Raw genomic sequence first — 13,584 nt, 5'->3', positions numbered from 1 at the left:
TGGTGGAGTGCTGATGTTCCAGGCAGCCTCATGCCTGTGGTTCCTTCTGGCTCTTTCCTTTTATCTGTGCTGTCATAGGTAGAACAGCCGGAGTCCATCCTTTCACGTTATAGATGCCTAATTTGCACACTTTTAGCATTTGGACATGCCTAATAATCTATACTCTCTTTCTGCCAAGGTACCTCTACTCCTGGCATCATGCTGTTGCCTAAAACCATCTCAGTTGCTATGGGTCCTCCCACCACCCCTGATGACCCTCTCCTATGGCCCACCTCCCCTCTACGCCATTCACCCACTTCCTGTGTCTCTGGGCACCCTGAACATGTTGTTGTGCCAAATGGGATTCAATCACACCTACACTCAAACCAAGACTAGGATTTCTAGGAACCTGGAATAGACTTCCCTTGTTTATTGATTTTGAATTTGACTTTGATTTATGTGGAATTCTTGGACAAGACTGGGGAAGAAATACTTTCAGATATTTACTCATCACATATCAACAATCATTAGAAGAAAATATCACAGAAAGTCTGCAGAAAAAGATTATGCTTTCTGAGTCACATTAAAACTTTATATCTATACTTGAACTGACGATTAAAAAAAATCCAAACACATGAAAAATAAACAGCAAACAAACTACATTTTGGTTGTAATAGATCTTTCTTAGAACCCCAACATTTGTCAACAGATACTATGACATGATGATTCTTCAAATAACATTTCCAACAGATCTGAAAATGTATTGATCAAACTGAAATGCTAACAAACAGAGGTCAGTATAAGGTAAAAGACTAAATCTACAATTCATCCATTAGTGCAGATTAGCCAAACAAACTCAGCCTAGCACTCCAATTCCTGAGATATTTGACTAATGGGGATGTTCCAAGTGTCCTCCCTTTGGTGACATACATTAGACAGAAGACATTAATGCCTAACATAAGTCCATAACAGTCACACCTGTGTTTGTTTGTATATGGGTTTCTGTTAGTGTGTGTCCATGTGTATAAAAGTCCAGGAACGACAGCATTCAGACACTGAGCTACAGTGAAGGCACATCCAGATCATCTCCACACACTGAAGCAAAATGGAGCCCAGAGCCTCTTTCTCCATTCTAGCCCTGCTGCTGGGTCTCTCCCAGGCTCTCCCTACCACAGAACCTCAGCATGTGGACATCACATCACGCATTATCACCATCAACAACGGTCAGATAAGTTGCTGATTCTTATCTTTGTATTTTAAAACCCTTCCTCTGAAGGTGTTTGTATGTTTGGACCAAGGCAATGTTGACAATGGTGCAACATTTTTAACAAATTGCATTTCCAACTCTTTGGTTGTTGCCAAACAAATGCTTTTTTTCCATGATTATATGAAGGGTCCAGTGAAATGCTGGTGGAGGGAGACATACTTTTGCCAGAAACCAGGAATTCTCTGGTCTGCCCCAGCAACAAATGCTTTTGGAAGAAGTCCTCCAATGGTTTAGTGCAGGTGCCTTATGTTGTGAGCACTGATTTCTGTAAGTAAATCCCCCTGATTCAGGTTTTACCTTTATGTTGATATTCTTTATTAATGTTCTCTTTAATTATTTTACAGCTTCTTTGGACATGGATGTAATTAAGAATGCCATGGCATCATTCCGCAAGAAAACCTGCATTCGTTTTGTTCCCAGAACAGTTGAACCTGACTACATCAGCATCAAAAGCCGAGATGGGTGAGAGCAGGGAATTATTTTGCAAAATTTAAAATAACTTTACTTCCATTATTCATGTTTGAAACACATTGTTAGCTGCTTGACTTATGTGACCAGAACAATCTTCTCTCTGTCTCTCAGGTGTTACTCAGCTGTGGGCAAAACAGGTGGTGCTCAGGTTCTCTCTCTCAACAGGAATGGCTGTGTGTACCATGGAATCGTCGAGCACGAGCTGAACCATGCACTCGGTTTCTACCACGAGCATACCAGGAGCGACCGTGACAACTATGTCAGGATCAACTGGCAAAACATTGACCCAGCAATGCAGTCCAATTTCAACAAGGAGAACACCAACAATCTGAACACACCATATGACTACAGCTCTGTGATGCACTATGGAAACACTGCTTTCTCCATCAACGGAATGGACACCATAACTCCTATTCCTGATGCATTGGTGGCGATTGGACAGAGAGTTGAACTGTCCACCATCGATGTTAAGAGGATCAAGATTCTGTACGAGTGCTAAACTTTACATCTGATGACATGATACTTTTATCTGATAGTTCTTCCTCTGTAGCTTGACATAATTGTGCTCTAATATTCTCATAGCACCTAACCAAAAATGGAGCAATAAAAGTATGTGATGTGTTATGTGACTTTAATGTCACGCAGGGTCGACTACACTGAGAAAACAGTCCCGAGATAATGCTCAGTATGCTTGCTAATCACCAGCAATTCATCACAAAGAGGAAGTAGGCTGGAAAGGTTTCTATGCACAGAGCGTAATTGGACTCGTTTTTTATATAGTACTTTCTTAAATGCATTTTACAACGTGCTTTACAGAGAATAAAAGGATTAGAGGAATAATAAACTCATTACATCCTGAGATCTTACACCTCAGGAAGGCATTTTCTGTAACGGTGAGCGGCAAGGAGGCGGACGCATGTGCGGAGAAGAGCGAGATTTATTCAGGGCAAATGCAGAATCAGAGACGGTATAACGGCCCAGAGTCAAACGACCAATACGGAAAGTACGGGGATACAAGATTAACAGACAAAAACAAGGCCAACGGGAAGCAGGCTATAACAAGAGACACTGGGAAAACTCGGAGCTAATAAACACAATGATTCAAATACAAACGCACGCACGGAGTCACTAAACAACCACACGAAATAAACGCTTAATGAACAGCCAAGAGCAGGGCACACGGTAGGGTTTAAAAACATGAACTTAACAGGTGGAAAAGCAATCAAACTAGGGGCGGAGAAAATGAAACTAAGGCATGGAATTAAAATACACAAGACAGGGAAAGCACGGAACACGGAATAAGGGAGGGACTGATCGTGACATTTTCCACACTGAAAACAAAACTAAAATAAAATTAAATAATTTAAAGTATACAGTGAAGAATTCAAAAGACAATTGAGTAATGAATTATTTAAAAAGGGAATTTCTCCACCTGGCTAGCTGGGGCATTCTGGGGATTTGAGTCCTGAGGAGCAGGACCAAGGGGGTAGCATCACATTTTATATGGATAAATCGGGTCTCGCTCTGAGAACTTTGTGTAGGTGTACTGTGTAACTCCAGTCTGTCTTTGAGACATGCTTGAGCCAGTGGAGATTTTTCAGGGTTTCAGCAGCCCTTATATTTGCACCTAATGCAAATTATGTCCCAATACTGAGCGAGAAAAATGTGGACATGATCTCACGTCATGTGGGCTCTACAGTTAAAAGATGGAAGATTTTTTTTTTTGTCGTGCGTGGAGGTAATGCACAGGTAATGCACAGTTCAAGCCAGAGTTTGAATTTATTTATTTATTTTAATTAAACAGGACAGACATTTTGATTAAAACAGCTAACAATGACAGGGAAAAAACTTGGATTAAACAGAAGACAATGGACATACAATGCAATGAAGCTGAATGGGGAAAATGAGTCTCATGTGATGACAATAATGGTTGAGGAATAACATGACAATAATCTAAACACAAACACACAGAAAAGTTGTCTAGGAAACAGAAACACAGGAGCAGTCACATCACTAAGGGACTTGTCCAGCAGGGGACTGAACAGGTGGCTGAGCAGGCAACTGGACTGACCGGGGGTTGAATGGCTAGAACACTGGGCAGCTGGCAGGTCATATACAGAAGCAGGAACAGGACTGACCACAGCAATGACACCCTCGACATTGCCCTCGACTTCTTTTATGAGGCTTGGAGCAGTCACGACACCTTCTAAGAAACTGGCTGTAAAAGTAGCATCCCTAGGGGACATCAGGATGGGCTTGAGACCGCGGACCAGCACCCACTGGTTGGCTGGGTGCATCTGAGGCAACGCACTGTATGTTTTCTGTGTAGGAGGCAGGGATCAGCGATGCCGAGGCACAGCTGAGGCACTGCCCTCTAGGAAGCAGGGCAATGTGGAGGAGTCACTCTCTGGTGAGCAGGATGTAGGCATGGTGCCCTCAGGAGGGCACGGTGTGGCGGCGCCCTCATGAGGGTGGTGCTGGTTCTCCAACCCCTCCCGAGCCCGAGCTATAAGCGACACTGATGCTGCAGAACTGAAGCTGCTGTACCCCCAGTCACACAGGGACACAGTGTTTGGAGCTGGCTTTGGATAAAGCTCGGGGATGAATCCAGAAACAGGCTCCAGCTGATGCTTAGTTTGGCAGCATCAGTGTCACTGATAGCAGAGTCGGACAGGACATTTTGCCTCAGGCTCAGGAGGGGTCAGAGAACCAGCATCTGGTAAAAACAGATCAATAAAATGACACTGGCAGCAGGTACTGGTCTTGAAGTGTTGCACAGGACAGACATGTAAGGTTGGGAACCATGTTGAGAAACCCTCAGTCAAATGTCTCCTCATCTGTGACCTGATGGTTAAACCAGACAATGATTTTTGGCTACAATATTTTTCTGACCTTTCCAAATTTTCTGAATTATCCCTTATGAATTGCATGCTGTGACCGGTTGGACCTTCCAGTATTGAACTGCCTCAGATATTGGACTTGTATATAAGATATAACCCCAGGATACTGCAAACATACTAGTGAAATATAGGAGTCTGAAAATCCTATTTATAATATGGCGCATTATTACTTTAAAGTGCAGTGTCTATGGGCTGTGGCAATGGGGTTGGTTATTGAGGATCAAAACAGGACTCATTCACAGAAAACAAAAATGAACTTCAGACCGGAGTTTGTATTTTACTGTTTGTTCCATTACAGAGCTGTACAGTTTAAAAAACTGTGCAAACGTTTTAGTTCATGTTGGATATTCCTCCATGCAGAGCAATGCATCATCAAATGCCTTTTATTGTCATTGCACAATGTGCAACCAAATTATGTTGTCTAGTGAATACCAGTTACATAAAAAAACACATACATAAAAATACATAAGGAGATTGCTAACACCCAAAAAGGAGACAACAAATAAATAAAAGAGGCTAATTAATACCAAAATCAATACTATATGAGAAAGAATAGCAGAAAAACAATATCTATCTTATCAATATTACATTCCCAGCTGAACTAAATAATTATTAGATTGCAGTCAGAGTTATTAAGTCCCCTAATGGCACTAGGATAAAAACTGTTCATAAATCTTTATGAATATGTATATAAAGACCTGTATTACCTCCCAAAGGGCAGGAAGGTGGGTCTTTAACAATGTTCTTAATTCTGAGGAGGCACTGGGTATTGTAAATGCCCTATAGAGATTGTAGCTGTGTTCCAATCACTTGTTGAGCAGACCTGATGACTTTCTGCAAGGCTTTGTTGCCTACAGCAGTGCAGCTTGTAAACCAGTCCAGGATGCCATATGCTTTCAATAGAGAAAGTGGTAAAAGTAGAGGAGGAGCTGTTATAGGTCCATTTTCTTAAGTGCCCTAAGGTAATATATTATCTTCAGTGACTTCTTGACCAGGGATGTTCTCAGTCCATGTGAAGTGCCGTCTGATGTATGTGCCCATGTATGTGTCTGGAGGGAAAGCACTCTTTACACTGACTTACCAATAATATAGAAGGGAGCGGGTCCACTTCCTGTTTCCTGAAATGAATGATCACCTCTATTCTTTCGGAGATGTTGAGTATCGGGTGGTTAGAGGAGCACCTCAGTCTCAGCACCTCATCCCTGTAGGCAGATTCATCTCCATTGTGAACCAAGACAATCGCTGTCATATCATCTGCGAATTTAATTATGATATTTGTATTAAGGGTGGGTGTGCAGGGATGTGAATAGAGGCAAAACAAAAGAGGACTCAGTACACACCCCTGTGGCGCTCCAGTGTTGCTTGGTAGTGAGGAGGAGGTGTAAGCCTTCACCTCAACCCCCTGTGAGTGGTTAGTTAAAAGGTTCTTAATCCAGCTGCTTACATGATGCTCTTTGCCTGGGCTTCGCAGTTTGGATTCCATTTGATGATGGCAAACCATAATGGTGTGATAGGTTCTCAGGTACAGGCACGATGGCGGCAGATTTAAAGCATTTTGGAACAGCGCATGATGAAAGTGAAAGAGAAAAGATTAACCTCATTCCTCAGTCAGCTGGTCTGCACAGTCTCCGAGTTCCCTCCCAGAGATGGCACTAGGTCATAGCTTTTCTAGTGTTATCTTCTGTTTGCCTGCCTGTAGCTGGTAGTAAGAAATCCAGTCTCTGTTTGCAACTCAAAGCATGCAAAGAGCTGATTATGCTCCTCTGCCAGATGGCTGCTATGGTTTATTGGTGTCTCTAGCTGCCCTTGTGCTTGTTGAGATGTTGAATATCTTGCCAAGTCTGCCTCATATCTCCACTGTTAAAATGTCCCGCTATCTTCTGCCTGTAGTCTGCATTGACTCTGCTGACGACTCATTTCCGGTTGGAAAGGGTGCCGTTCCTGAGTTATGCTCTCGTAGCAGGAATCTAACATGCATTAACATCCACGGTTTGTTATTGGGCAAGGACCTCATCTGTTTATCCACTGTAACACAGTCTATACAGGACTTAATGTAATAAAAGACAATAGATATACTCATCTATAGTCTGCTGTGTAAATAAATCCCAGTACGTGCAGTCCAAACAGTCCTGTAACTGGGATGAAAGCACTTCAGGCATACACATCCTGGGGAGTGATGTTCTGATGAGAGGTGCATATGCAGGTGTGAGAAACAACGGTAGATGTTCACACAGGCCTATATGCAGAAGCCTGGATACTCTATATCCTTCTCTAATGTTACTGTAGGCATGATCCAGTGTGAATATATGTGAAAAATATATATATGAATCACATTCTCATAACTGATATCCACAGAAACAAACTGAGAGTGAGATACATTAGTGGTCACAGCCAATAAGAGTGAATCATATGAAATCATATCTAATTATTCAGTCATGCTACTGAGGTGCACTTTAAGGTACAAGATATATCTGCATTCCGACTGAAGTTAAATTAAATCCATGTTGCCACTGTGTCAGTTAAGAATCAATATGTCAATGCCACAGAATGCCAAATCCAAAACTGAATGACAGCCATCCACAAACTGTAGTGCTACGGCACTTTTATTGTGTTTCCTACATATTGGATGTCACATTTAAAACAAACAAGAAACATAACTCGCAGTGAAATGGTTGAGAGGTAGACAACATTGCTAGATTTTACATTTTTTTAATTTAAATTTTTTTTTAAACTCTTTTTTTGTTACAAAGCTCACAAAGGTGATGACCTTTTTATAATTTCAACATGCAGCACAATTTCAACAAAGAAACCCATGGCTTTGTCCAAATGTCTGGTCAATGACATTGCTATGTGTGGCTATGTGGTAGTACTGAATACATGATAAAATGCATTTATTTACTTGCTCTTTAGGCTTTTGGTCAATACCTCTATTGTTTTTCACTCAAGCATTCAGAAGTGCCTGATTCAACAAAACTAATGCATGCCCTCTTATAAGAAACTGATCCAGAATTTGTGAGTTTCTCTTTAGAAATCCTCGTCTCTTGTACAAATGCGTCTAATCCTAAGAAACTGACTGTCGAGAAAACCTTGACTGCTGTACCAGACAAAACTACAAACAAAGAAGATTCCCATACTGCCTTCAAATACAGACTGAAGAGCCACTTCATCAAAAGACACTTGAATGATCCTTAGGCACCTTTCAACGTCTCCATAACTTCAAAGCCATCACTTTAAACCTCTTTTCTGACCTCAGACCTAAAATTGGAACCTGAGGAATTGTGCAAATTGATGCCATAGCACACATTATTTAATGTATTATGTCCAATGACTGCCTGCTGCAGACCCAGGAGCGATTACAGGCTTTTAATGAGTGCTGTCTTCTGCTGTAAATACCCTGGGATTGTCAGCACTGTACTGGATTAGTTAATCTTATATCTGACCAAAAGCACTTCAGTATCCTCAGTTCTCATTTCATTTATACAATTTCTAATTCCTTCTGAGCACATTATTAGACACTTCAATCACTGCTACACTGGTGACATTCAGATTTACTCTGGGACAACCTGCAACAGAAACCCATATATTAACCTGACTCTCTGAACATAAGACATAGACATCAAACAATTTCCTCAAATGTAATAATGAAAAAAAAGTTATTTATTGGTTCCAGAGCAGCTTTTAACCAAAATTGGTCTGTAGTTCTCCAGCCTGATGGTACAGTTCGCTCCTCCTCTCCTTATGTCAGTCTGTAGTCCTCCACCTTGATGGTACGGTTCGTTCTTCCTCTCCTTATGTTGTTCTGTAGTCCTTCACCTTAATCGTATTTGACTTTACACTTTAATTCCCTTGTTAATCACATAGCAAAACATTATTTTTTGCTTCTGTGAAACATTGCAAAAGTCAGATCTTGTATTTCTGTCCTACATCTTGCTGCCCGGACAATTGTAATTCCTTTCTGAAAGGAAACAGTCAAGTCTTCCAGAAACTCCAGGTTGGACTCTAATACTAAACATTATATTATCTCTGAGGTACATAACCTTCACTGGCTCCCAATGTAGCAGTGGATTCACTTCAAATTGGTCTTCCCCTCTTATTTGCTTAATATCTCTCCAACAAAACTCTGTAACTTCAGAGATGAAGCCTTTTCTATAGCAAACGTGTCAAAAGTAGCAGTGTGTCAAGGATAAACTGCATATGGCAGTAAAGTTGATTTTTGACTTTGGCAAACAAAATCTTGTTCTTTTGGTATATTTTCCTGTACAGAGTTCCTCTCTCTTCTGAGGCAGAAAAGCTGTTTTCTAAGTCACTCTGCATATGGGCATCTGCTATATTCAGTAAATGTAACTACTTATTTACAGTAGTTACTGAATAACACACTTTGAGATGAATAGCTAAACAATAAGGCTGGCATTTGTAGGTCAATTGTGTGGCATTCCAGCGTTCCAGCGTTTACTGTCGGACGCCGGACCTGCACTGGATCTGGGCACCTGGTCAGTGTAAGGCGGTAGGCTTAGCTCAACAGATGAGCCACATTCGATGGGGGGCACAGAACCCTGGGCTCACCTCATCAGCCAGAGGAGGACGGGCCACCCTTTTTTGAGTCTTGGTTCTCCTCAAGGTTTCTTCCTCGTGCTCCAGGGAGATTTGCTCACTGGGGGCTTGGACTGGGACATTTGTAAAGATGCTTTGTGACAACAGCTGACCTGGCAGAAAGCAGCCTGGAACTTAATAAGCTCAAGAAAGAAGAGTTATAAAGCACAATGTTCATATAAGCGGTTTATTTATTGACACTGTAGATTTTTTCTTGATTACACATATGAAAATCTATAACTTGGTCATTTCAATAAAACTAGCACATGTAATCTGAGTGTTCCAGGTTTATATAGTAATTAATTTCAGAGGATTTTATTTATTTTTGCCCACAAGACTCCTGATTAATTATAAATGCTAATAAAACACATCATCATCAAGGCTATAACCAGAACAATTCTATTTATTGGGCAATCTCAAATGAATGTTGAGTAAAATTTAGGCAGATTTATGGTAAAAGATCACAAATTCCTGAAATTAATCTATGTGAGCAAAATGGCTAAAATAATTAGTATAGTCCTGCACATTAGAAGACTTCATAGTAATAAATCAAATCTCATGTTTAATTATCTAATGCTTTAATTTTGTAATACTTTCAACAGATGGTTTAAACCATATCATTTTGAAGCGGATGTGATTGTGGGTTTAAACTGCATCAAGGGAGCTCCATTGCCCATGGTGGTGAAGTTCCTGCTTCCATTTTTGGGATCTGGAGAAAAGAACGTGGTATATGACATGAAAAAATTAAGATAACCCAGAGTTGCAGAGCTACAATAACTAAAAAAATAATCATATATAGAAAACTGAGGCTAATCTTTTACAAGCACACATTTGACATCTTGATACAACAAAACAAACTTGTGACGCACCATCTGGTTGAAGTGCGTGTTGCACGCAAGGCAGGCATGTTCTGGCGTAGCGGGGGTGCGTAGAGGGAACGGTCCACTCAGACCCACATCTGTCCGGGCTGCGGTGATGGCCTCCTTCATGGCAAAGAACACTGAACTGCCCAGGAATACAATGGGCTCCCCGATGCCCTGAAAAATAACAGCCCACCAGCAAACAAAATATTGACCACTTGGATGGAAACAGCCCGTCACTAAACCCCATCCTTCACGACTAAAGGAACGGCCACTAAACACCATCCTTCACCTCTAAAGGAACATAACACCACTATGTCCCATCTCAATCCTCTGTCAGGAATAGCGCATTACTAAATACTATCAGGAACTTCTAAAAGAAACAGCTCATCACTAAACACTACCCTGAACCTCTGAAAGTAACAGTACATTGCTAAACGCCATCCACACTACTGGAACCGTATCAAACGTATCAACAAACAGTTGATGTGGTCTTCATGGTGCAGTCATGGTAAAAGAGGAAATCTGCACAAATGACAACTTGACAGAATGCGTTCAATGTGTCCAAATCACACAATATTCATAGTAAGTTTAATAGAATATTAACATCTCACAATAAGTGCAGATGTGGGCAGCAAGAAACCCACCTAAACAATCTTTAAGGTTTCTTTTGTGTAAAACATTTGCAGCATACACATATCTTGCTTATAAGACATATATAAGCATACAACTTTAGGTACTGTTTTGTCAAACAAACAGTCACAAATAACCACACAGGATGTTCAGGCTAATCTAAGTTATGCATGCCTAATAAAGGCTTTTAGGAATTTCTTAAGCTATGAGCTTTAATAAAGCCCTTATGTGGCATTGTAAAGTCTCAGAGAACCATCAGATGGGGGAAAGTGGCTCTACCTTTGAGGAGTAGATGGCGAAGGGGTTCTGAGAACCGGGTAGCAGGTAGACGTTGAACTGCAGCGGCACGTCACACACGGCAGGAATCTTATACTGACCCGGACCACGCGTGTGCAAGGAGCCGGAAGGGGAGAATTTCAGCTCCTCCATAGTGTAGAGACCCAGGCCCTGCATAAATGCACCTTTGATCTGCCACACACGCACACGCACGCACACACGTGCGCACACACACAATGCGCGCGCGTGAGTATGTGCTGTTTGCAGACAGAAAAAAATATAAAACATACACTGTTCCAGGTGACACTATCCTACCTGGCCGATGTCGATGGCTGGGTTTATACTCTTCCCGATGTCCACGACAATATCTGCTCTCACAGTCTAAGTAAAATAAAAGTAAAAAAAGACTAGAAGAAAAGCCTCAGATGATGGCAGTGGGGAGTATATTAAAATCTGTTTCAGCAGTGCTTGGAGTTGTCTGGTTTAGTCTATACCCTCCTGCAGAAACAGTGTTTGGGATCAGCGCTTGACTATCCCTGTACTCTCCTGCAGAAACAGTGTTTGGGATCAGCGCTTGACTAACCCTGTACTCTCCTGCATATGCAGTGTTTGGGATAGGTGTTTGGTTAACCTGTACTCCCCTGTATATGTAGCGTTTATGACAGGTGTTTGACCCACCCTGTACTCCCCTGTATATGTAGTGTTTATGACAGGTGTTTGACCCACCCTGTACTCCCCTGTATATGTAGTGTTTATGACAGGTGTTTGACCCACCCTGTACTCCCCTGTATATGTAGTGTTTATGACAGGTGTTTGACCCACCCTGTACTCCCCTGTATATGTAGTGTTTATGACAGGTGTTTGACCCACCCTGTACTCCCCTGTATATGTAGTGTTTATGACAGGTGTTTGACCCACCCTGTACTCCCCTGTATATGTAGTGTTTATGACAGGTGTTTGACCCACCCTGTACTCCCCTGTATATGTAGTGTTTATGACAGGTGTTTGACCCACCCTGTACTCCCCTGTATATGTAGTGTTTATGACAGGTGTTTGACCCACCCTGTACTCCCCTGTATATGTAGTGTTTATGACAGGTGTTTGACCCACCCTGTACATGTAGTGTTTATGACAGGTGTTTGACCCACCCTGTACTCTCCTGTTAGACAGTCCAGCTCCACCTCACTGCAGCAGACAGCATATGTGAAGTACGTGTATGGCCTTCCTTCCTGTTTCTGCCAGTCCATACTCAGCTCATGGCCTCTGATACACAAGTACATATAAATACACACATACTGCATTATAGCATACAGACCCACAAAAGATCTGGAACTAGAAATACAAAATCTGCAACTGGCATCAAATTTTAAAAGTTCAAACGCTACAGGGGATAATTATTAACCGTCAGATCTCAAACGATAAACCTGGCTTTGTGAGGGTAAAAAGTTCAACGTAGAACCTGTAGAATCCGGTAGCCGACAGGCTGATTCTCTCTTGGAACGCTGTAGCAATCTTCACCAAAAAACAAGACAAAAAACAACAATGAAAATTACGTAGTTAAAAATATGAATATCCGAGTAGTATTTATTTCAAATGGAAATATACCCAGCTTTTCCATGTGCCACTGGGATCCTTCTTCCTGACTGGCTCCAGTCTTTTGTACAGAGTTTGACAAGCATCCTGCAACATAGACAAACATTTCATGGAACAATGAATGTGTCTCTGAAAATAAGTGACTTAAGTCTTTTGCAAATAAAATTTCTGGGTTGAGCGTTACCCAGACAGCCATGCCGTTGGCGTCGGTGCCGAAGGACGCCGCGGTCGGATTTGTGTTGGGCACAGCGCTCGTGCACGTCTCCGAGATGTGGATGAGAGACAGAGGGATGTTCAGCTCACGACTTACGACCTGTGCCACCCCCGCACACAGTCACACATAGCACCAGCAGGTACAACAACCACAAATTAAAATGATTCGTTACATCAAAATAAAGCTTCAAATGTTTAAAAATTAATGATTCATTATTTATTTAAACATAAGAAATGCTTTGACTGGTGTGAAAAAAGGAGACAGGGGGCGGTACCTGTTGGACTTTGGTGTGTAGGCCTTGGCCCATCTCAATCCCCCCGTGACTTACTAGCACAGAGCCGTCCTTATATATGTGCACCAGTGCAGCTGCCTTTAATATAACCCCACACACACACACACACACACACACACACACACACACACACACAGTCGCATGCGTCTAATAAGGGCAAAAACCCGGTACTGTCCCAGTCAGATTCTTCTTCTAACACCACGAGTTCATTATTAAACTTGATTGGCAAAGTTGAATCTGTCCCCTGCAGAGCTGGGTCCCCCGTCACTGGGCCCCTGCAGAGCTGGGTCCCCCGTCACTGGGCCCCTGAGCCCTGATCAGATACCTGCTGTAGGAACGAGTGTCCAAATCCCACGCCGTATTTGATGGGCACCATGGCGATGCCCCTCTTCTTCCACCGGTTCCGCCGGTTAAACTCGGCGACAGCCGGCCGTCGACGCCCGAGCTCAGACCGCTTCTTACACTCCACCCAGCAGCAGTGCAGGTTCTCGGGGTCGAACTCCATCTTG

The 13,584-nt window shown here is 42.2% G+C and overlaps 2 protein-coding genes across 2 annotated transcripts in view; one reads left to right on the top strand and one right to left on the bottom strand.

Annotated features, from left to right (window-relative positions):
• The first annotated feature begins 1,020 nt into the window (after positions 1-1,020).
• Positions 1,021-2,216, top strand: LOC118240445 (high choriolytic enzyme 1-like). The gene is made up of 4 exons (XM_035520878.1): positions 1,021-1,202; positions 1,373-1,513; positions 1,591-1,708; positions 1,829-2,216. The coding sequence occupies exons 1-4, from the start codon at positions 1,085-1,087 to the stop codon at positions 2,214-2,216; spliced, it is 765 nt and encodes a 254-aa protein (XP_035376771.1). The 5' UTR covers positions 1,021-1,084.
• A 7,164-nt stretch (positions 2,217-9,380) lies between these two features.
• Positions 9,381-13,584, bottom strand: part of aox6 (aldehyde oxidase 6) — a 21,928-nt gene continuing 17,724 nt past the window's right edge. The window contains exons 26-35 of the mRNA XM_035520935.1: positions 13,401-13,584; positions 13,058-13,153; positions 12,754-12,882; positions 12,582-12,656; positions 12,436-12,488; positions 12,125-12,239; positions 11,292-11,357; positions 10,980-11,168; positions 10,077-10,244; positions 9,381-9,916 (exon numbers count right to left, since the gene is read on the bottom strand). The exon at positions 13,401-13,584 is cut by the window's right edge and continues 44 nt beyond it. Coding sequence (XP_035376828.1) covers positions 9,863-9,916; positions 10,077-10,244; positions 10,980-11,168; positions 11,292-11,357; positions 12,125-12,239; positions 12,436-12,488; positions 12,582-12,656; positions 12,754-12,882; positions 13,058-13,153; positions 13,401-13,584 — 1,129 coding nt within the window. The 3' untranslated portion in view covers positions 9,381-9,862. The remainder of the gene's footprint in view (positions 9,917-10,076; positions 10,245-10,979; positions 11,169-11,291; positions 11,358-12,124; positions 12,240-12,435; positions 12,489-12,581; positions 12,657-12,753; positions 12,883-13,057; positions 13,154-13,400) is intronic.

This window comes from Electrophorus electricus, chromosome 21 (genome assembly GCF_013358815.1).
Source record: "Electrophorus electricus isolate fEleEle1 chromosome 21, fEleEle1.pri, whole genome shotgun sequence".
NCBI lineage: Eukaryota > Metazoa > Chordata > Actinopteri > Gymnotiformes > Gymnotidae > Electrophorus > Electrophorus electricus.
The sequence above is the reverse complement of the archived record's forward strand: the minus strand, read 5'-3'. Positions and strand labels throughout refer to the sequence as shown.